This window comes from Bombina bombina, chromosome 5 (assembly GCF_027579735.1).
Source record: "Bombina bombina isolate aBomBom1 chromosome 5, aBomBom1.pri, whole genome shotgun sequence".
Lineage (NCBI taxonomy): Eukaryota > Metazoa > Chordata > Amphibia > Anura > Bombinatoridae > Bombina > Bombina bombina.
Window position 1 is genome coordinate 461,192,273 of NC_069503.1, and position 25,592 is coordinate 461,217,864.

At 35.8% G+C, this 25,592-nt stretch overlaps 1 protein-coding gene across 1 annotated transcript in view; it reads left to right on the forward strand.

Moving 5' to 3' along the window:
* The window catches only part of MYRIP (myosin VIIA and Rab interacting protein), a 587,347-nt gene that overhangs the window by 16,379 nt on the left and 545,376 nt on the right, over positions 1-25,592 (forward strand). Inside the window, exon 2 of the mRNA XM_053715758.1 lies at positions 8,429-8,650. Coding sequence (XP_053571733.1) covers positions 8,429-8,650 — 222 coding nt within the window. The remainder of the gene's footprint in view (positions 1-8,428; positions 8,651-25,592) is intronic.

Sequence of the window (25,592 nt, forward strand, 5' to 3'; positions counted from 1 at the left end):
ACATTAAACTATATTAAAATAATAATTAATCTAACCTAACTTTTATCCTAAAATTACATTAAACTAAAAATTAAATTAACTATATTATATATTTAAACACCTAACCGTACTCCAATAATTTAAATCTACACTAAACAATTACTAAGTTACAAAAAACTAACAACTAAGTTACAAAAAATAACAAACACTAAGTTACACAAACAAATAAACACTAAGTTACAAAAAAGAAAAAAGAAATTATCAAAGCTTTAAACTAATTACACCTAATCTAAGGGCCCTATGAAAATAAAAAAGCCCACCAAAATAAAAAAAAACCCTAGCCAACAATAAACTGCAAATCGCCCTTAAAAGGGCCTTTTGCAGGGCATTGCCCCAAAGTAATCAGCTCTTTTACCTGTAAAAAAAATACAAATATCCCCCAACTGTAAAACCCACCACCCACACAAACAACCCCCCAAATAAAATACTATCTAAAAAAACCTAAGCTCCCCATTTCCCTGAAAAGGGCATTAGGATGGGCATCACCCTTAAAAGGGCATGTAGCTCTGTTGCAGGCCCAAAGTCCTAATCTAAAACTAAAACCCACCCAATACACCCTTAAAAAAATCCTAACACTAACCCCAGAAGATTTACTTACAGTTTTGAAGATCCGAAATCCATCCTCCAAGAAGCCGGGTGAAGTCCTCAACAAAGCGGCCAAAGTCTTCATCCAAGCCCGCAGAAGTCTTCACCCAGATGGCATCTTCTATCTTCATCCATCCGGCGCAGAGCGGCTCCATCTTCAAGACATCTGATGCGGAGCATCCTCTTCCTTCCGACAAATGAAGGTTCCTTTAAATGACGTCATCCAAGATGGCGTCCCTTAGATTCCGATTGGCTGATATAATTCTATCAGCCAATAGGAATTAAGGTTGAGAAAATCCTATTGGCTGTTGCAGTCGGAAGGAAGAGGATGCTCCGTGTCGGATGTCTTGAAGATGGAGCCGCTCCGCACCAGATGGATGAAAATAGAAGATGCCGTCTGGGTGAAGACTTCTGCGGGCTTGGATGAAGACTTCGGCCGCTTCGTTGAGGACTTCTCCCAGCTTCTTAGAGGATGGATGTCGGATCTTCAAAACTGTAAGTAAATCTTCTGGGGTAAGTGTTAGGATTTTTTTAAGGGTGTATTGGGTGGGTTTTAGTTTTAGATTAGGACTTGGGTCTGCAATAGAGCTAACTGCCCTTTTAAGGGCAATGCCCATCCAAATGCCCTTTTCAGGGCAATGGGGAGCTTAGGTTTTTTTTAGATAGTATTTTATTTGGGTGGTTGTTTGTGTGGGTGATGGGTTTTACTGTTGGGGGGGGTATTTGTATTTTTTTTACAGGTAAAAGAGCTGATTACTTTGGGGCAATGCCCCGCAAAAGGCCCTTTTAAGGGCTATTTGCAGTTTATTGTAGGCTAGGGTTTTTTTTTATTTTGGGGGGCTTTTTTATTTTCATAGGGCCCTTAGATTAGGTGTAATTAGTTTAAAGCTTTGATAATTTCTTTTTTGTAACTTATTGTTTATTTTTTTGTTTAAATTAGTGTTTGTTATTTTTTGTAACTTAGTTGTTTTTTTTTTGGTAACTCAGTAATTTTTTAGTGTAGATTTAAATTATTGGAGTAGGGTTAGGTGTTGAAATATATAATATAGTTACTTTAATGTTTAGTTTAGTTTAATGTAATTTTAGTATAAAAGTTAGGTTAGATTATTTTTTATTTTAATATAGTTTAATGTAATTTTATTATAATAGTTAGAATAGGTTAATTATTAATTTAATATAGTTTAATTTAAATCTTAAGGTTTAAATTTATTATAAGATGGGAATGAGTTAATATTTAATATAAAGTTTGCGGGTTGTTAGGTTTAGGGGTTAATAGGCTCATTTAGTTTATGGCGATGTGGAGAGCTGGCGGTTTAGGGGTTAATACATTTATTTAGTTGCTGTGGGCTCCGGGAGCGGCAGGATAGGTGTTAATACTTTTATGTAGGTGGCGGCGGTTAAGGGGGTGGCAGATTAGGGGTTAATAAGTATAATGTAGGTGGCGGCGGTGTAGGGGGCAGCAGATTAGGGGTGTTTAGACTTGGGGTACATGTTAGGGTGTTAGGTGTAAACGTAACTTTTATTCTCCCATAGGAATCAGTGGGATATCGGGCAGCATCGAACATAAGCTTTCGGTGCTTTCTGACTACCATTGATTCCTAGGGCAGCTGATTGAAAACCAGGTACGCTGGGCCGGAATAGTGGCGAGCGTACCTGGTAGATATTTGTTAAGTAGCAAAAGTAGTCAGATAGTGCCAAATTTACATTCGGAACATCTGTAGTGATGTAAGCATCGATCTGTGTTGGACTGAGACCGGTGGATAGTATGTTACGTCACAAAATTCTACTTTTGCCGGTCTGGAGCCTTTGATAAATAATGCAAATCAAGCTCTCCAAAATTACGCTGCAGAATTCCAGCGTATTTGCGGTTGACGGCTTGATAAATAGGCCCCATTGAATTTACTACAATTTTTTTTTTCCAATAAAAGACCGGACAAGACGCAGAAGGAAGACTGAGAAAATGAAACAATTGCACAAGGGTAGCATACACTAAGGCATGCACACCTGTGGCTTGCTTGTCCTGGATGGCATGAGAAATATTTTTGATAGCATACCACCCCTGTCCTACCTTTATAAAGCCATGTGCCAAATGACCACATCTCATGTTCATTCAGCTGGCAGGTGGCCTTCTTCTCCCTTATAGGCTGTGTGTGGGGAAACTACAATTCTCATCATGATGTGGCCTAGGTGGAATCACCCCACATTTTTTTTTTTTTTAAATGTGCCTGACAGATAGCTTTGTCCTCACAGCTGCCTCCTATCAGACAGTATTCACCAAGATGCCAAACCCACTGACAATGGAAAAAAAGGTGATGGAATTTGATTTTTAATCATTACCTGCTGACACAGATGAAACAAACCAGGGATTTCAGATTTATAGAGAGAAAGACCCACTGACACCTAGAAAATAACAATAGCTTTTGCTTTTTTTTGGCTGACACCATTAAAAAGGGGGGGGGGGTTGGTTTTAAAGATGATATAACCACTGACACAAATGAAAAAGTGGGGCATTTGGTTGGTAAACATAATATGCCTTCTAAGAACAATGAAAAAGTGGGGCTTTTGTATTTTTGATGTCAGCGGGTATATCATCTCATCTTTAAAGGGTCATTATAGTGTTAAAATGACTCTAATCCGTTAGAGCAAGTTATTTTAACACTAGCAACTCTGTTATGCTATGTGTTTAATCCCTACAAAGGGGTTAAACACATACTTAAAGCTGCACAACTAGAGCTGCTGATTGAAATTGCAATGCTCTGCTGGTTTCGAGTGGTACTTTAAAGGGATAGTAAACCTCATTTTTTTCATTCATGATTCAGATTGAGTGTGCAATTTTAAGCAACTTTCTAATTTACTCCTATTATCAAATTTTCTTCATTCTCTTGCTATCTTTATTTTAAAAATCAGGTATGTATGCTTAGGAGCCGGATCATTTTTAGTTCAGCACCTGGGTAGCGCTTGCTGATTGGTGGCTACATTTATATCATACACCTTTAAATATTTGATTAACACCTTTGTGGGAGGTTATAGATGATATACCTGCTGACACCAAATAAATCAAATGGGGTTTTGTGTTTTAAAGCTGTACCTGCTGATACCAGTGAAAAAAATTAGAAGTCAAACCAATGAAAAAATGGGTGTTTTTTACTTCTAAAAGTATACCTACTGACACTAATGAAAAAAGAGCAAGTTTGTAGTGTTGGTACTTTGAGCTCCATAAGTTAGTTTTCTGTAGAAGTTTGGATAAAAATATCATTACTACATCACTACACTTTGAGATCACAGTAAGAAAATTACTAGAGCTGATTGAGAAATATGATACTGAAGAATCAGAAAGATACATTAAAAATTATGGACAATGGAACAGGGACCATGGTGAATGAGTTTAAGAAGAAGCATAAAGGAGAATAATACACTGCTCAACAATGAAAAATGTTTCAGACTTGAAAATACTTCTAATTGATTTCAGCATATGAAAAACGAATATGACATTTACATCTCTTAGCTATCAGTTCTGAGATATAGCCCAAGGGTAATGAGAAAGCTGACTGGGAAGTTTTTAAATATGTTGTGCATGACTTCTTGGGTAATCTAAGAGCTGGAAACTATGTTGAGCTTGCGTTCAACCTTCTAGAAAAGTATCATCAGACTGCTACATGTCACTCAAATTCAACTTTCTCGACTCTCATCTGGACTTCTTCCCTGACAACTGTGGTACAGTGAGTAATGAGCACGGTGAGCGGCTCGACCAAGACATTTCAGCAATGGAACAAAGATATCAGGGTAGGTGGAACTCTTGCTGACTACTTTTGGACAATGACAAAAGATACCACAGAAGAAGAGTACAAACGACAAGCAAAGAGAAGTTGCTCTTGTGAATACGCCACTATTTCAGATAGTACTTTCAATTACTGTATATTTTTTCGTTTGTTGTGTTGTTATTTGAGATTGATTGAATGAAAACAACTTTCATTTATGTTGTATCAAGAAAATAATGTTGTAATATTGCTTTTCACTATGACTATATTTCTGTATATATATCTCAAGAACTAGAGCTAATAAAAATTCTGACACATTCATTTTTCAGAACCCCAAATTAGTAGTGTGACTATTTTTAGTAAGAAAACAAATTAAAAATATATTTTTGTTGAACGGCTTAATTAGAGAGAGAGGCCTGATGAAATGTCCTCAAGAAAATAACGTCCAATAAAAGTGTTGTAACAATATTGTTTATAGTATTTTAAACTAAGCAATAGCAGCAATTACACAAACTGGCAACTATTTTCCTTTACATCCTCAAACCTTATTTCATCTGGAGGAAGTGATTTGATCCCTACAGTACAATAGGAGGCCAGTTAGCGGGGTACTGCAGATACGCCCAGACGTGTAACTAGAAACCACAGGGCCCAGGTGCAAAAATCTCTAAGATATTTCTGCTTATCAAGAGCTCCTCCTGTTTGGAGTGGATTTCTATACCCACAAACTGTGTGTCCCTTTAGTTAAAGGAAGCACATATATTTTATTGTTTTGTTTTATCTGTTCACTTTAATTTGTTCACTGTGTGCACTTTATGACATGTTCCCTCTTGAAGCCAGCACACACAATTTAAGAAGCAGTGGTCTTAAGCCTCAAAAGTGTTGGATTGACACACCCTGGATGTTTAACCCATCCAGCAATGTGTTGCACAAGAGCAGCAAATTACAAGTAAATATCACCTGGTTGGCCATAATTGTGGTTGGACAGGTTTACTGGCTCAGAACTGTGTCTCCCAGCAGATTAACAAATGGCAGCCAGAGACTCTATTACAGTCAGTTAGAAGAGCACTTTGAACAATTTGAATAAGGTCAGTTTCAAATCTGAAGCCATTTCAATCAATGAAAACGCATGATTGTATTAAGGTTTCTAAATGACTCAGTGCTGTGTAAACGTATCATACGCTTTCTATTGATAACATACATCATCAATATATTCAATCTGTCTTAAAATAAATGTCCTAATTTCAATATTTTTTCCACATATCTAATTTCAGACCTTTAACCTTGTAAAGACCATTTCGCCTATTTTTGCATGGAATATCCTTTTTGGACTGGTCAGACTTTTAATGTTTACTTCCTTTTTTTAACAAATAAACTGGTTCCTGGTTTATTCAAATGTAGTGAAATATCACAAATCACACTTTCCTCTAAGAAACATAAGCACATAAAAAGATTGTCAGAATTTCTGTGTCTTGATTGCAAATCAAAAGTTTGTTCATTACAAAAATGTTAACTAAACATTAACACAGATTTCTAAAATGACCCTAAAACCACTAACTCCACCAGTCACTCATCTCTGCTACTTAGATTGCCCAGACTATGCCCCAAGCTGTTTAGTTCCAAAAGGTAGTATTGAGATGTATTTTATACAGAGTTAATTGTTAACACCATTAATTGAGCTTGTAAGGAAAAATCCAACTACAAAAACACAAAACAGTTCTCAATAATCCATGTACAACATAAAACATTTTGAGATTGTAAGACAATGGTTAGTTATGTGAAATAAAAAAATGTTGCTGTGTATTCTGACTGATTTCACACTTGGCTGGTATGTTTATGCAATGCAAAACTACACAAACGTGTTATAAGTAACGGGTGATTTATGTCATTTTAATTTGTTTTTGCATATCATTTTTCTTTTTTATTGGGCGCTTATTTCTTGCTTTTGTATTGGGCTGCACAGATTCCTATTACTTCTGAGGAGTGGCACTTTTGAGGACTAGAATTCTTTCTGAAAGAAAAACAGAGAATAGCCAAAATGATTTTTACATTTTTCACAAAGCAAAGTCTAACAAATTAATATCTAGGTCAATGTATAGCTTAAGGAATTAATACAATTTGCATTTGTATATGTAGTCAAGTAATCAAGCATTTTACTCATTCTTCAGAAATTATCTTGTTAATCATATGAAAATGTTGTGAGATTGTTTTATCAATGTGCTCACTAATTATTCCGCATTAATAATTTAACTAATTTTACTCAATCATAATTCATACTTATGTTCTTAGTCTTTGGGGCCGATTTACTAAAGTGCGGATGGATATGATACGATGTAGCGTATCATGTCCGACACACATCAATAAATGCCGACAGCGTATATCCTGCAGATTCACGGCCGCTAGCAGGGGGTGTCAATCAGCCCAATCGTATAGGATCGGGCGGATTGAAGACCGCAGCCCCAGAGCCAGCGGACAAGTTATGGAGTCTTTAGACCGCTGCTATATAACTACTGTTTCGGCCTTTTTGTATAAATGGGATATGGTTATCCCATGATATTCTATTACCTGGTAAATGTATAATTTGACATACTGTACATAAGAATGGGTTATATTAAACATATACAAATATATATTGTTTTACTTTAACAGGCAAGTAATCTAGTATGGTTATTGTGAAATTGCTTGTATAGCAGTGTTGCCCAACCTTTTCTTTCCAATCAGAAAACCAGGGAGCAAAAGCATACTATCAGGATTAACTAACTGTTATTATTAAAATGAAGAGCCACAGAATATTTAATGTGTGTGCGTGCAAACGTTTATTAGAATAAAGGCACATTTCAGGGACTTATTCCCTTCCTCAGACAAACCAAATATCAATATGTTGTGCAATATATAGAGACAAATAGTTCTTCACTTGCAAATTATATAAATAATTATAATTAAAATGTTTGGGAGTAGAACTAATATATTAGAACTAGCCTTGGCTTCCTGGTTCCAGAATTTGTGAAACTGAATTGTGTGTGTACACACAAATCCAAATATACATATAGGGGCCGATTTATTAATGTGCGGGCGCCCCACATTGATAAATGACAGCATACGCTGTCAGTATTTATCATTGCACAAGCATTTCTAGTGAAATGCTTGTGCAATGCCGCCCCTGCACATTTGCGGGCAATCGACTGCTAGCAGGGCATGTCAATCATCCTGATCATATCTGATCAGGATGATTGCTGTCCACCGCCTCAGAGGTGGCGAATGAGTTAAGGATCAGCAGTCTTAAGACAACTGCTTCTTAAGTTATGTTTTTGGCGAGCCGGAAGCTGCAGCCACAGCTACATCGGCCCCATAGTTTAATCCTGAAATACAAGATTTAGCAACATTGATTCCATTGTTTATTCTTGCTCAATGTAATTATCTCTGATGACAACATTATGTAGTCCTGCATCTGTATCACTCCAGGGGTGTATTTTAGCCTAGGCTAACTCATTCTGTGTCTAGGGGCAGCTGGGTTTGGAATCATAGAACTTTTAAGGTGTAGTTCTATGACATAATACCATCCCACTCCTGTTTTACACATGTCTTAGTGTTAATTACAAATCATTGATCACTGCTTGACTATTAGGGGTGTATGACCCTTCCATGTATCCCTTCGGCTGTGAGACATATATGAGACAAATATGAGCTACAGTTGGTGGTGGTTGTGAGAGGACTGCAGATTTCCCACTGCCGACTGCTCCAAATAAAAATACATCAATTGGTTCACTGCTAAAACAGCTATACACAGAATCTCTACAAATGTTATGTCTCCTAAATCACTTTCATCATAGATTTGCAGATTGAAGGGGAATATTGCTATTGTTCCAAAATCCCTGGTATATAACAGATATATACAATATTTAGCATGGGGAAAGCATTGATGGTCCACATTGTGGATCTTGGGCCTTATATTAACAAGAAGCTTGCCCTATAATTAGCAATTATACTTTTATATTGTACCATTATTTGTATCCAGACATATAACAGTAACTCTTTGTAATTTTTTTCAGTGAACTAAAGCAGAAGTTGGATGATGAAGTTAACAAGTGCTCCATTCTGTCCAAGCAGCAAAAATTTAATGAGCACTGCTGTATTCGCTGTTGTTCGCCCTTCACATTCCTTATCAACTCAAAGAGACAGTGTCTGGACTGCAAATTCAACATCTGTAAGAACTGTAGCTCCTACCAAAAGAAGGAAAAGGCTTGGATTTGTAATGTCTGCCAGCAAACACGGTAGGCTTCTATATAAATGACTCCGCTGGCTATTTAAACTGCCATATGACACCTATAAAAGAAAGTTGTGGGAATCAGTATTAGAATAAATATGAAACAAGATAATATTGATTAGTAACACTTTGTACTAAGTACTGCCTCTACTTATAATATGATTATTATTATTACCGTGTTTCTGTATTTTTGCTACATATTTTTGCTGGTCTATTGAATTGGTTTAGGTTTTTATGGGTCATGTTTAATGTACTGTTGTTTATTTAAATGTCATCCGCAAACAAATATGTTTAACTATATGTTTCCTACATTCTGTGCTTCATTTGTTATCAGAAAATTCATGATACGTTCTGTTTAGGTCATGAAGATATGCACAGGTTAACATTAAACTATATAGTGCTAAATTGTTCTGTTACCTTTGGCAGTAAGTATAATAATAAAGAGATAATGGTAGTTATTGTAGTGCTATTGACACTGGATAAGATAATCAGTTTATATTTAGGAGGGGGCTGTGGTGTGACCTAAAGAGAAATAATGTGATAAGACTGAGATCTGTACATGTGCATATAAACAGTGATGTGTGACTGTCCAGACATATGCAAACATACAGGGCCAAAAGAAGATGGTTAGTCAGACACACATGCACATCGACAAACATACACACATAGGTACTCGTGTGTTTCTGTGCACAAGCATATACATGCATTGACATGCACATGTACTCTGAGACACAGTCACACAAACACAGGTATACACCTCTGTGAATGGCATAAGTGGGATAAAAAATCCTTCAACCTGGATGAGTACCATTCCAGATGGGAAGCTATTAAGCAATGTCTGTTCGCAGTTAATCACTTAATCTTATAAAATGCATTTATTTTTCATAGATTGTAATGTTGACAAAGCCATGGTTGTTGGATATACCATAAAAATTGTCTCCCATACTTGCCAACTGTCCTATATTTCCCAGTATACTCCTCTTTTTTTTTTGGCCTCCTGCCTGTTGCATGATTTTCCTGGAAGTCTCTCTCACAAATCTGTCCTGAAGAGTAGGCTTGGATTACCTGTCACACTGTGGGATATAGAAACAAGTTCTTTGTCAGACGTATATATATGTATATTTGCAAATTGTGGCAGCTGAGTTTCCTGCCTTTAATAAAGGTTTGTAACAATCCCGCTACAATTGTCCTTCATGGCTTGTGATATTCTGCAGTTTTTTTTCAACTGCTTCTCCTAAAATATTAATGATCCTATTGCTAACATAAAATATCGACAAGTGAGTTTTCCTATGAGCCAGTTAATATGTAATGTGTAATATGGGTTTTGCAGGGTTAAAGATCACCCCTAAATGTAATAATATAAGAAAGCAGCACGATACTGACTGGGATTAGTGTAGATACATGAGATGTTTTAACTAAGACTGCAATATACTTTTCTGTTATACAATTCTGTGTAACTACTACAGTTACCATATTATTGATATAACCATACTTTATTGTATATCAGAAGCAATGGAGTATGATACTTCTACTTTTGTATAACATTGCTAGGGTACCAATAGTCATTATGCATTTGTAATATAAGATTAAGCTAATTTGATCATTATTTTGTAGTCCTATATGCTGAAAAATTGTATATAATACACATTAATCTACAAATGATCACATTTTAAAGAATTCTGTATCTCAACAATACCTTCAGTTCTCAAAATGAAACTGTCCTGGCATTTACCATGTTCTAAAATGTATATATGTTTTTTTTAAAGATATATGTATTGTTTGTATATAAATATTGCTAAAATTCTCCCAATATTTAGACAACAAAACAAACCACCCATATAACAGGTTATTATCCCATCAGCTTATCAGTGACCTTTTTATTACCATTTGAAAATGTTGACATGACATCACTATTATGCGCTAATCTCATAGGATGGAATATGATGTTTCTTCTGTTTTATTACTACCTTGTGGTAGCCTTTCACCTTTAATAAGCTGGAGGACAGATGTGGGATGAACTCCTGGATAGTTTCTGCAGTCCATTCATTATTACTCGTGTAGTCTGCTTTGCTGATATTATAGAATTAGAACACAATATCGCTTGTAGTAGTTAAGTTTGTCCTGTTAGTTTGAATTTTTTATGCTCCATGAATTGAATGTATGAAACGTACTAGACTTTAACAGAGTCTAATGTGATGCTATTTACTGCTAGGGAAGGATTTGATAGAATTTGAAATGTTAGGGAATAGCTATGTTTTCTCTCCTTCTTACAGACTTTCTGTTTTAGACATCTCTAAGATTATTTTTTTACAACCTCTTAGAAAACACCATGACCCTTAAATGCCTGTCATATTTGTCTTGAGCATGTAGTAAATAGATATATGATACCGATACAGATGGTGGCTCTGGATATAATATGTTTTCCCCACCACTTATATTGCTATTATGGAGGTATACCTCTGTAACTATAGGTAGAATTAATTGTCTAATATATTCATCTGGCTTGCTTGCAAATACTCTTGACCAAATGTGCCAATTTAGAATATATGTGAGAGTTGGCTATAGCCATTCTTTCCATTTTGTTCTATATCCAGATATTTTTTAAGTCATAATATAGTGTTAAAGGTACACTAAAGTCAAATATAAACGTTCATGATTCAGATAAAGTATGCAATTGTAAACAACTTTCCAATTTGCTTCCATTATCAAAATGTACACAATCTTTTATATGCACACTTTCTGAGGCACCCTCTGCTACTAAGTAAGTGCAAGAATTCACAGAATATATGTATTTGTATTTTGTGATTGGTTATTGGCTGTCACATGATGCAACAGGAAGGAAAATATTACTAAATTTGTAAGAAAAAAAAAAGTGAAAAGAATTATATTTTTATGATTGGTTTGAACAATTTATCTAAATGTGTTAATTACCCATTAACTGATGAAGGCCAATTTAACAAATGTCTTGCGGACATGATACGACAGTGCGGATCAGGTACGCAAGACATCGCTGAATGCGGAGAGCAATACGCTCTCCGTATTCAGCATTGCACTAGCAGCTCACAAGGCCGTCCCCTGCAGGGGGTGTCAATCAACCCGATCGTACTCGATCGGGTTGAATTCCGGTGATTCCTGTCCGCCTGCTCAGAGCAGACAAACAGGGTTATGGAGCAGCAGTCTTTGTGACCGCTGCTCCATAAAACTTTTATTTCTGGCGAGTCTGAAGACTCGCCAGAAACACGGGCCGTCAAACTCCGTTCGGAGCTTGATAGATAGGCCCCATTGTCAGGATTTTATGCACAGCAATTTTATATTTTTTCATTTTGTTGGTAACCTCAATTAAAATGATATATTTGCAATATCTCATAAACAAGCAGACAGCTGACAATGGTACATGGTTCTATCGGAAATAAATCAAAATGGTTGTTAATACCTGACATAAAATTTTCCCAAAAATACTAAAAAAATTTAATATAAATTTTAACTTTGCCATCTACACAACAGAATTCACAAATAGCGCTCATAATTTCAAATTCCACGCCCAACCCTAACTCAGGACCATCCAAGACCTTTTACATCATATTTTACATAGTTATTTAAAAATTGAAATGGTAATCTTCATGCAAATATAATGTGACCGACCTTTTTTAAATAAGTTCCTGAAGATTACCATTTCAATTTTTAAATAACTGTGTAAAATATGATGTAAAAGGTCTTGGATGGTCCTGAGTTAGGGTTGGGCGTGGAATTTGAAATTATGAGCGCTATTTGTGAATTCTGGTGTGTAGATGGCAAAGTTAAAATTTATATTTAAATTTTTTTTAGTATTTTTCGGAAAATTTTATGTCAGGTATTAACAACCATTTTGATTTATTTCCCATAGAACCATGTACCATTGTCAGCTGTCTGCTTGTTTATGAGATATTGCAAATATATCATTTTAATTTGATGTGTTTTGTGCAACTTTTTGTTTTGTGAAACAGTTAACCACAGCTCTAAAGATGCTGTTATTATTCTAGGGTAAATCATAATTACACTCAAGCAATCACATTTACTTTCAACTTGTAATACCAGCTCAATTAACCTGTGTGCACACGATCGCAAAAACCCAATATCGCTTGTGCGCAACTGTTTGCCCTCTACTTGTAATTTGGCCCAGTGTGTGTGTGTGTGTGGGGGGGGTTATCTGCCCTGTCCCTCGAGAAAGAGAGAGAGAAAAAGAGAGAGAAAAAAAAAAGAGAGAGAAAAAAAAAGAGAGAGAAAAAAAAAGAGAGAAAAAAAAAGAGAGAGAAAAAAAAAGAGAGAGAAAAAAAAGAGAGAGAAAAAAAGAGAGAGAAAAAAAGAGAGAGAAAAAAAAGAGAGAGAAAAAAAAGAGAGAGAAAAAGAGAGAAAGAGATAATTAATTAGACAAAGCACTCACTGGCCTTATCAAGTATATCCAAATTTTATTCCTTAGTGACGTTTCAGGGGTGTTCACCCCTTCATCAGAAACAGTGCAAAAAACAAACAAACTTTTAAACAGTCTTAAGTCCATCCCCTTATCGAAAAAAAACTCCAAAGGGTTGTCATGGTGATATCTAAATAGCAGTGTAGCCACATCAACAGAAAAAAGCAAAATATTCCACATTTGAAAATATAAACAATTCATGTAAGTGCAATGACCTTCATAGTAGTGCAAAATCATTAATAGCAAACTGTGACATAGTTATAATAGCTTTAGCACTATAAAGTGTACCCATATGTGTGGCTAAGCTAAGTGTATAATGGTAGTGTAAGGTGATATGTAATGTGACATCTAGGGATATCAATTACGGCCCATGTGTGTCATGATGTCTAATACATAACAGGCCACCACGGTATTCTTACCGTAATGCAAACATGCAGGGAAGGAAAGCTAGATGTTAGAAATGTAAACAGTTATCCGTGACAACAGCGGAGTGGATAATTCCAAACATATGGAGTTACATTTCTAACATCCAGCTTTCCTTCCCTGCATGTTTGCATTACGGTAAGAATACCGTGGCGGCCTGTTATGCATTAGACATCATGACACATTTAGGCAGTAATTGATATCCCTAGGTCATTGCACTTAGATGAATTGTTTATATTTTCAAATGTGGATTATTTTGCTTTCTTCTGTGGTGTGGCTACTCTGCTATTTAGATATCACCATGACAACCCTTTGGCGTTTTTTTCTATTGGGGAGGGACTTAAAGGATTACTAACTTTTACTATTTTTAGTATAAAGAAAACACATATAATAAGTAAGATGTATAAAGTAAAACTTACTGACCTTTAAATATTGAAAAACGAAGCTGCATAACGTTAGAAAAAGCACCTTTATTTTTGGACGATTACGTCAGAATATCCAGCCCCCAATTTTCGGAACTACGTGTTTGAAAACTCTAACATATTATATTTTGTGTTTATGCATATCATTATCAGACTAATTAGTCCTCATTTGCATGCGCATAAAATCTACAAAAATAGCGCATGCGTATTTTCAATTATTACAGACGAAATTACCCTCAGCTAGATTGGAATTCCAGTCTTTCAGGGAGTGACGCTTGCGGTGACGTTGTGCAATCTTGTGCATGCGCAGAGCGAATTTTAAGCACCATATTCCAACCTGAGCTGTCAGCCAGGATTGGACAGAAGTGAAGAATACCCACGGAGTGGGTTTGGAAAGAAATACATTTATAAAAGAAGATTCCGGCGATACGGTAAACATATCATAATGAGATGCTATTGAGAACATGCCTTTTTAGGGTAGTTAGATCGGAACCTGCATAGTTAAAGGGACATAATACTCATATGCTAAATCCCTTGAAACTGATGCAGTATAACTGTAAAAAGCTGACAGGAAAATATCACCTGAGCATCTCTATGTAAAAAAGGAAGATATTTTACCTCACAATTTCCTCAGCTCAGCAGAGTTAGTTCTGTGTAAAAAGATATACTCAGCTGCTCCCAGCTGCAGGTAAAAAAAAATTAAAAAAATGAAGAAATGAACAGCAGCCAATCAGCATCAGCAGTGCTGAGGTCATGAACTCTTACTGTGATCTCATGAGATTTGACTTAACTCTCATGAGATTTCATAGTAAGCTTCCTTTACCTGATTGGTGAAATAATATGAGAGTGCACGATGCTCATCCCTTCAGATGTCCCAGGACAGACACACTAAAATGCTGCTTAGAAATCCTTTACAATGGGAGGTGGCTACTGAGGAACTTTTGAGGTAAAATATCTTTCTTTTTTACATAGAGATGTTCAGGTGATATTTTCTAATCAGCTTTTTACAGCTATGCTGCTTCACTTTCAAGTGTTTAAACATTTGGGTATTATGGCCCTTTAAATTTTGTTTACAGTGTCCCTTTATTACTGTTTAAAAGTTTGTTTTTTGCACTGTTGCTGGTCTGATGAAGGGGTGAACACCCCGAAACGTCACTAGGTAATAAAATGTGAATACACTTGTTAAGACCAGTGAGTGCTTCATCTAATTAACCCTGTAATTTCCTCTTAGCACCCTGGCATGTGTTTATGCTGTTAGTGAGAGTGCACTTATCTCTACAATATATAGGTATAGATATATATGGTACCAAAATACCATCAGATATATGTAGAAATATGTATTTTGAATAAATAGAAAATATTGTGCTATGTGAAGAATATGCAATTCAGTTTGCATGTGAGTGGGGTGTTCATTTTTACTTTCAACTTGTAATACTTGCGCAAGCCAATGCACGCAAAAATTAGCGCTATAGCGAAACCGCTAAGTAATGCTCCAATTGTAATCCAGCCCACAATGTTTTTTAAAAGACTAAAGTTGATTATTTAACAATCCATCTGTTATTTAATGCACAGCAGGTAATGAACTGAGATACAGGGGTCTATTTATGAAGTAGCTGATGCTGCCTCAGAGCCCCATCATTTCAGGTCCGACTGAAACGGAAGTTAAGAAGCAGCGGTCATAAGAAATTTAAATTGTAACTTTTTACATTTGTTTTCCCCTGTGCTCTGCTTTAAAATAAAAGCTAAAATTGAAATTCTAAAGTGAATTAAAGTCTCATTACACTGAGTACAATAAAGTAATTCACATAATCACATACCTCACAAATTTGTGGCTAGGTATAGTTATTATTATTATCGGTTATTTGTAGAGCGCCAACAGATTCCGCAGCGCAAAATACCATCAGATATATGTAGAAATATGTATTTTGAATACATAGTTATGGCTTGTAGGAATTACAGTTGATTATGCCTGATATATATTATTATCTGTATGTTTTCAGCAATATTGTATGTGAAGTTGTTCATTAATAATAGTCACCTAGATTACAAGTTTTGCGTTCCGGTTTTAACGCAAACATTTTTTGGTAATTTCAGCTTAAAAACTGGATCGCAGCCATTACGAGTCTTGTCGTTATAGTTATACCACAAGCATTTTAGCCTGTAACGCAACATCAGTCCCGCACTCAAAAAAAAAGAAGTTTTTGCGTGGGATTTCCATAGCGCTGATATTACAGGTTCTGCAGTGAGGCTAAAATGCTATCTGAGACCAGTAAGTATTAGTTTTGTGCAACAAAACTGTTACACAAAACTCATAACTAAACTGTTACAATGTACACTAACACCCATAAAGCACCTATTAACCCCTAAACCGAGGCCCTCCCGCATCGCTAACACTAAATTAAACTTATTAACCCTTAATATGCCGCTCCCGTCATTGTCACCACTAATACAATTTATTAACCCCTATTACGCCGCTCCTCGACATCGCCGCCACTAAATAAAGTTATTAACCCATAAACCTTTGGCCTCCCACATCACCGCCACTAAATAAACCTATTAACTCCTAAACCCCCCACATCACAAAAAGCTAAATTAAACTATTAACCCCTAAACCTAACAACCCCCTAGCTTTATATTAAAATTACAATATCCCTATCTTAAAATAAATAAAAACTTACCTGTGAAATTAAAAAAAAACTAAGTTTAAACTATATATTAAACTAACATTACTAAAATTAAAATAACTACAAATTAAATAACCTAAATTACACATTAAAAAACCTAACACTACTAAAAAAATGTAAATCTACAATTACAAAAAACACTAAATTACAAAAAATAACAAACACTAAATTTATGGAAACTAACAAACACAATTATCCAAAATAAAAACAATTACACCTAATCTAATAGCCCTATAAAAAAGCTCCAAAATAATAAACCCCTAGCCTACAATAAATTACAAATAGCCCTTAAAAGGGCCTTTTGTAGGGCATTGCCCTAAAGAAATCGGCTCTCTTTCCTGTAAAAAAAATACAAAGACTCCCCAACAGTAAAACCCACCACCCAACCAACCCCCCAAAATAAAAAACCTAACTAACAAAAACCTAAGCTACCCATTGCCCTGAAAAGGGCATTTTTATGGGCATTGCCCTTAAAAATTATTGGAATAGCCAATAGAATTTCATTAGCTCTCATCCTTTTGGCTGATTTGAACAGCCAATAGGATTTCAGTAGCTCTCATCCTATTGGCTGACTTGAATTTCAAAAAATCAAATCAGCCAATAGGAATGCAAGAGACACCATTTTTAAAAGGCTCCCTTGCATTGAAGATTCAGTGCACGGTGGTGATCTATGAAGAGGACGCTCCACGCCGGATGTCTTCAAGGATGGACCCACTCCGCGCCGCAGGGATGAAGATAGAAGACACCTCCTGGATGGATGAAGACTTTGCCGCCGGATAAAGAATTCTCGCTGCCTGGATGTCCGGACTTCAAAAACTGTAAGTGGATCGTCGGGGGTTAGTGTTAGGTTTTCCAACCTTTTTTGGGTGGGATTTTTTTTTTAGATTAGGGTTTGGGCTATATTAAAAGAGCTAAATGCCCTTTTCAGGGCAATGAAAAAGATGCCCATACAAATGCCCTTTTCAAGGCAATGGGTAGCTTGGGTTATTAGGTTTTTTATTTTGGGGGGTTGGTTAGGTGGTGGGTTTTACTGTTGGGGGGTCTTTGTATTTTGTTTACAGGGAAAAGAGCTGATTTCTTTAGGGCAATGCCCTACAAAAGGCCCTTTTTAATGGCTATTTGTAGTTTATTGTAGGCTAGGGCTAGGGTTTTAGTATTTAGGGGGAACAGCCAAGAGAATGATCGGAACAGCCAATAGAATGTGAGGTCAATCCGATTGGCTGATTGGATCAGCCAATCGGATTGAACTTTTTTATGTTAGATAATTGTAGTTAATTTATTTAATTAATTTATTGATAGTGTAGTGTTAGATGTATTTGTAACTTAGGTTAGGATTTATTTTACAGGTAATCTTGTAATTATTTTAACTAGGTAGCCATTAAATAGTTATTAACTATTTAATAGCTATTGTACCTAGTTAAAATAAATACAAAGTTGCCTGTAAAATAAATATAAATCCTAAAATAGCTACAATTAGCTATATTAGGGTTTATTTTATAGGTAAGTATTTAGTTTTAAATAGGATTCATTTATTTAATTGTAGCAATTTTATTTAGATTTATTATTAGGGGGGTGTTAGGGTTAGACTTAGGTTTAGGGGTTAATAACTTTATTATAGTAGCGGCAACGTTGGGGGCGGCAGATTAGGGGTTAATAATTGTAGGTAGGTGGCGGCGATGTTAGGGAGGGCAGATTAGGGGTTAATAAAATTTATTATAGTGTTTGCGAGGCGGGAGTGCGGCGGTTTAGGAGTTAATACATTTATTATAGTGGCGGCGATGTCCGGTCGGCAGATTAGGGGTTAATAATTGTAGGTAGGTGGCGGCGACATTGGGGGCGGCAGATTAGGGGTTAATAAATATAATATAGGTGTCGGCGATGTTAGGGGCAGCAGATTAGGGGTTCATAGGGATAATGTAGGTGGCGGCGGTGTCCGGAGCAGCAGATTAGGGGTTAATAATATAATGCAGGTGGCGACGATGTTGGGGGCGGCAGATTAGAGGTTAATAAGTGTAAGGTTAGGGGTGTTTAGACTCGGGGTTCATGTTAAGGTGTTAGGTGCAGACTTAGAAAGTGTTTCCCCATAGGAAACAATGGGGCTGCGTTAGGTTTTATTTTCAGCCAGCTCAGCCCCATTGTATCCTATGGGGAAATCGTGCACGAGCACGTTTTGTCAGCTTACCGCTACCGTAAGCAACGCTGGTATTACAGGTAGAAGTGGAGCTAAATTTTGCTCAACGCTTACTTTTCTGAGGCTAACGCAGCCATTCAGAAAACTTGTAATACCAGCAATGTTTAAAGTGAGCGCTAGAAAAAAAAGGAGCGTTAGCTCCGCAAGTTTTTACCGACAAAACTTGTAATCTAGCCTAAAGTTTGTGAAAAAGTGAACAATTTTTTTTTTATTTGATCGCATTTGGCGGTGAAATGGTGGCATGAAATATACCAAAATGGGCCTAGATCAATACTTTGGGTTGTCTACTACACTAAAGATAAAATTAACCCTAAAAGCTCCCTTCAAACTCCCTAATTAACCCCTTCATTGCTGGGCATAATACACGTGTGGTGCGCAGCAGCATTTAGCGGCCTTCTAATTACCAAAAAGCAATGCTAAAGCCATATATGTCTGCTATTTCTGAACAAAGGGGATCCCAGAGAAGCATTTACAACCATTTGTGCCATAATTGCACAAGCTGTTTGTAAATAATTTCAGTGAGAAGTTTGTAAGAAAAAATTGTGAAAAAGTAAACGATTTTTTTTTTATTTGATCGCATTTGGCTGTGAAATGGTGGCATGAAATATACCAAAATAGGTCTAGATCAATACTTTAGGTTGTCTTCTAAAAAAAAAAAAAAAATAATTATATATATATATATATATATATATATATATATATATATATATATATATATATATATATATATATATACACGTCAAGGGATATTCAGGGATTCCAGACAGATATCAGTGTTTCAATGTAACTATCGCTAATTTTTAAAAAAAAAAGTGGTTTGGAAATAACAAAGTGCAAAAAAAGCAAAGAACATGTAAACAGTAGGTATTTCTAAACTCAGGACAACAGATTTTGGGGGTCAACGTTAAAAAAAGTGTGTTTTTTTCAATTTTTTCCTCATATTTTATATTTTTTATAGTAAATTATAAGATATGAAAAAATGGTATCTTTAGAAAGTCCATTTAATGGCAAGAAAAACAGTATATAGTATGTGTGGGTACAGTAAATGAGTAAGAGGAAAATTACAGCTAAACACAAACACCACAGAAATGTAAAAATAGCCTTGGTCCCAAACAGTCAGAAAATGGAAAATTGCTGTGGTCCTTAAGGGGTTAAAATTGCTGCCCATCACTGCACTTAGGTTTTGTGTGATGTATGACTGCAGCAGAACGAGGCCTATGGAAGCTCGCTCTCATGAGCGCAAAGCTGCCATGCAATGAGAACGTGAGGTCGTGTTTGCATTGCGGGCCACTTGAAATACCTGCGCACAATTGCGTGCACTGGTATTACGAATGAAGCGCAAATATCGCACTCATGAAAATGCATTTTTGCGCTCCACTCGTAATCTGGCCCTGCATCGTTAAAAAGACACTTATTGAAATATCACAAGTGCTACATTTCACAAAGATGCCTGCAAGCAAAACAGTTTGAAAACCATTTAAGTAACATCAAAATGGCTACATGTCAGGTGCACCAGGTCTTGCTGTATATTTACATCAAAAACAGGTAAAAGGCCTTGGCCCCTATTTAAGAAAGTCTGGCAGACCTGATCCGACAGTGCGGATCAGGTCCGCCAGACCTCGCTGAATGCGGAGAGCAATACGCTCGCCATATTCAGCATTGCACCAGCAGCTCACAGGAGCTGCTGGTGCAACGCCGCCCCCTGCAGACTCGCGGCCAATGGGGCCACCAGCAGGGGGGGTGTCAATCAACCCGATCGGGTTGATTTCCGGTGATGTCTGTCCGCCTGCTCAGAGCAGGCGGACAGGTTATGGAGCAGCGGTCTTTGTGACCGCTGCTTCATAACTGCTGTTTCTGGAGAGCCTGCAGGCTCGCCAGAAACACAGGGCATCAAGATCCATTCGGAACTTGATAGATAGGCCCCATTGTGTCTATCTAGTCTCCAGTATATCACATCAACAAATAATGAGACTCACTGCTGCTTTATGTGAGTCTGTGCTTTTTATTAAAGTAGTTGACAAAATGTCAGGTCTGCATTCTGCTACAGGAATCTTGTAAATCAAGAAAGAACAAAAGGAGACATATTTTGAAAACTGTATTATATAAAAAAATACATTAAAACTTTCAAAGTATTTTTATTTTTTCTCTTAGAATATCTTCCAATGAATCTGTTTCCTTTTTAACACATTACTTTTCGTAGCGTAATCAGCGTTATCCCAACATGTATTTATAGATGTTTATTTTGCAGCTAGAATGGGGTAGATCCTATTCTAGTTGAAAAGCTTACCTTAAAAAGTATCTACAAACCTTAGTTAGTAGAGAAGTCTGAAGTCAAAGTTAATAACCTCGTTTTGCATACAAATAGATAAGAGGTGTCACAGTACATTGGCTGTTTTTTTCTTCAATTCACAAAGTATCTGGCTTAAAAGAAAATTGTGCCTGCAGATATATAATGATGCATCTTCATTCAACATTGTACTGAAATTGGAATATACATAATCCTTCCTGCAGGCAGTTTAAGACATTCAAGAGCATATTGAGTGCTGCCTACTTATACTGCAAATTATGTTAAGAGTAACTGATTATGAAGCAATTTGGAATAGAAATGTGATCTCTTGAATGTGCATATACTATATGTTCTAGAAATTGTGTTTAATATGTCCCATTTACAGTTATGTATTAAAAAGACTGCATAATGCTATAAGGTGACACATTGAACCAAGTAATGTGCTGGCATCACTGTCTTCTTAGAGCTGGAAGAAAGTATTAGAGAAAAATGTTCTATATTATTCATATAATTTACTTGTATGTATCCTGAATCAATATCAATCTGAACTGTGCAGTCATATGTGGTGCAACTTATCAGAAATCATGTTTCCTATAAACATAGTATTCAATAACATCTGCTGTGAAAACACAGTACATTGAAACATATAATCAAGAGTTGTTATCGTTGATTAAAAAAAAAAAAAGGAAAGTCAACTTTCAGTTAAGTGAAGTGAAAATAGCTAGTATTGATTACAATCTTGCACACATTTTCATGGTTTTCTACCAACCAAAAATCTTCTTCATTAAACACAAAAAAGGGTAAACCCAAATTGGCCAAGATTACAAGAGGAGCACTGCTATCCATATTGTGGCCCTGTGCAAAAAATAGCGCCATTTTAAGTCAATGGTAAAAAAAGTTTTACCATAGAATGTTAGTTAGTCCGACATTTTTATTTTGCGCGCTCTATACTTTAAATAACCTATCATCTCTTATTTTTCTGACATTTTATAACATGAACCTTTTTTTTTTTTGAGTGTTTATGGTCCTTTCTTGTCCCAAGACCAATCCGTCTTGCCTTATGGTTATTCTAATGTCTTTGGTCTGTACACATGTGTCTAGATTCATCTCCTGTTTCATGTACTTTCACAAGGAACATTAAAGAATGGGGAATATTGTACTTACATTTAATTCCCTTTAAGTCACAGTTCTTGAGAACATACTGCCAGTTCAGGGCCTAAGCAAGAATTGGATGCATGTGCCTGTAGTCTACTGGCATATGCTATTCAAAGAGCTACTACACAACTGAGAGAGCTAACTAGAAACATTGCTCCAAGCATGAATATTGTAAAAAATTTTATATTCAAATTAGGTAATCACTTCTATGTATTTCAAATTATATTTTTATGTTTCTTTAACGTGGCTACAGCAATTGAAATTGATTTTGATATTCAATATGAATATTCTTCCATAGTGAACAAAATAATATTGATCTGGAAAATGCTATTTTGGTATTTCTCAGATTACCCAAATAACATATAATTACTGACAATGCCATTGATAAATCATTAGGCTTACACTGATTTACTCAAGTAATGTTATACAATAACATAGTCAGTGGCAAACCCAGATAATTATAACATTTATTTATGCTCTTACAAGAAATATTAAAGCCATTGATTCCAGACGGATATATAATATACAGTAATACTGCTTAGTAGCAATATTATCCCATAGATAAGGAGGTAATACACACCTGGAACAGGCTGTTTTGATATTCTCATAAAATCATTAATGGTATCACTGTAAATTCTTGGAAGAAGATATAGAAATGTAGTATTCAGCTAAGCAAAACTGAAAGATAAGAGTGTGTATGCACTCATTAAGTGGTAATTCTATGAGAGCAGTTCCTGCATGTGCAGGATAGGGGCATATAAAATGAGGGCTGTATATTTATATAATTCTTCCTTACAATGCATTGTTTATTTTCTTATCCAGAAATGTTAGAAATGTAGATTTATTGATTTCAGCTTCTAGCTACACAGTGTTTTCTACATAGACTTATTTTGAGCTGGAATATTTACCTTTATGGTAAGTTATGTTATATGTTATAATAATTCACTGGGTAGCCATAGATAATACTGACTAAATGTCTCTAGTCACAATTTTTGATGTTTATTTTCCTACTAGACATACCCGTTAACTTAAATTCCCACACATCCTAGAACTGAGTGTTAATGTGCTCTAACATTGGTTGGTCACTTCTAGGATATAAGAGCTCTGATGATATTTTGTACCTTTCTATCTAGAAACATTATGCATGCACCCAGCTTGTTACATAGCTCCTCATAAAACAGCGCTTACCAGGAATTGAGCGATCTTTACTGGAACAATTCCTGAAAATATTTAAATTCAGATTATTTTTCTTCCCCTTTTTTGTTTTCCTCTTCCAGATTTCTCTATTGGTTTTAAATACTTCCCTTATACCCACCAACCAAATATCCTGAATAATTTTATATATTTCTCTGCCTATTAGTATTTTTTAGTCCATAACAGGCATGACAACACATCCTAAAGCAGGCTCACTTGCCATAGAGAGTCAAAACGTCAAAGGCTTTTTATCTGATCCATAGCCTACTATGATTTTTATATATAAAAAAAAAAGGTAGATATTGTTATGATGCAAGAAACACATTTAAAAAAACATAATGAACCCACACGATTTTATGATCAACATTTTTTCAGCTCAGGCCCCTATAGAAAAAACAGAGTTTGTATATCTCTTAAGCGTAACACCCCCTTTGAGCTCCTACAAAAGTATACTGATAAAGAAGGCAGAATTTTGATCCTAATTGGACTCTGCTATGGTAGCCTGATCACATTAGTGAATATACTTCTGTTTTCTTTAGGTCTCTGGTTAACAAATTACTAGATATTTCGAAAGGCCCAATTAAATTAGGAAGATATTTTAATTTTCCCATGAACCCAGTACTAGATACTTCTGCTGGGAAATCATACCTTCGTAACAACTTAGTGAAGAATAATTGTGCAACCCTACAATCCATCACTTTATTTGATACCTGAAGAACTGTTCACACAACTCGGAAAGATTATAGTTTTTTCTATCACCCACAACATTCATACTCTAGGTTGGACTACATCTTGTGTGATCAATCGTTTGACTAATCTCATTCATTCTAAAATATCCCACACGACTTGGTCTGACGATAGTATGGTCATTACTACATTTAATTGGTCCACTAAATCACAAAATACATTCAATTGGAGACTTAATGACTCCATCCTCACAAATCAAGAAACAATAGATGAAATAGTAAGATTCACTGATGAATATTTTCTCATCAAAAAACCTGAGGATACATCTGCATTAAATAATTGGGAGGCATATAAATGCTATATCCGAGGTGTGCAAATAAAACACAATGCCAAACAGCAGAAACTTAGATCTGCTCAATTTGATTCCCTAACAAAAGACCTAAGTACTCAAGAGTCTATCCATAAATTAGATCCAACATCCACTTAAAAACATTTTAGCTTAACTGTAGCGAGAGACAACCTTAACAAATTTCTAATACAAACTGCACATATGAGAGCCCTTACTACCAAAGCAACATTTTTTTGTAGAAAGTAATAAGGCAGGACGCTTATTGGCTAGATCTCTTAAGAAACAAAAATATACTACTTTTATTAGATCTCTTACACATGCATCAGGCAAGTCCATTACTAAAAATGAGGATATTGCAGATGCTTTTGTTTCTTATTATTCTAAACTCTACAACCTTAATCCTAATTTAGCTCCTGATAAAATTAGTAATATAGAAGCGTATCTAGCTGCACTGGAAACCCCATCAATCTCAGATAATGATAAACAACTTTTAGACTCCCCTATAACATTGCAAGAAATAAAAACCACAATAAAAGTGCTTCCAAATGGTAAGTCCCCTGGTCTGGGTGGTCTCACAGCAAAATTTTACCAGCTCTTACAGGCTCAAGTATGTCCACACTTATATACACTCTTCACCTCCATAGATTAGGGCAATGCTTTTTCCCAACCTTTGTTGGAAGCTCTAATAACGGTCATTCCAAAACAAGATAAACCAGGAGACCAAGTTGGAAATTATAGACCAATATCGCTTATAAATATTGATATAAAGATATATGCCAAAATACTCGCGAATCGCATGAACACAATCCTACCAAAAATCGTACATCCGGATCAGGTGGGATTTGTTAAAGCTAGAGAGGCAAAAGATAATACAATCAGAGTACTTCACTCTTTACAAAATGCTTCTGATAATAATACTCCCCTCACTCTTCTTTCCACTGATGCAGAAAAAGCTTTCAACAGGGTGGACTGGCATTTTATATGGAAAACCATGTCAAAATTTGGTTTCTCAAACACGTTTATTACTAGAATTCAGGCCTTATATCATGGTCCTAGAGCCAAAGTTAGAGTCAATAATAATATATCACAATCATTCTCCATTTCCAATGG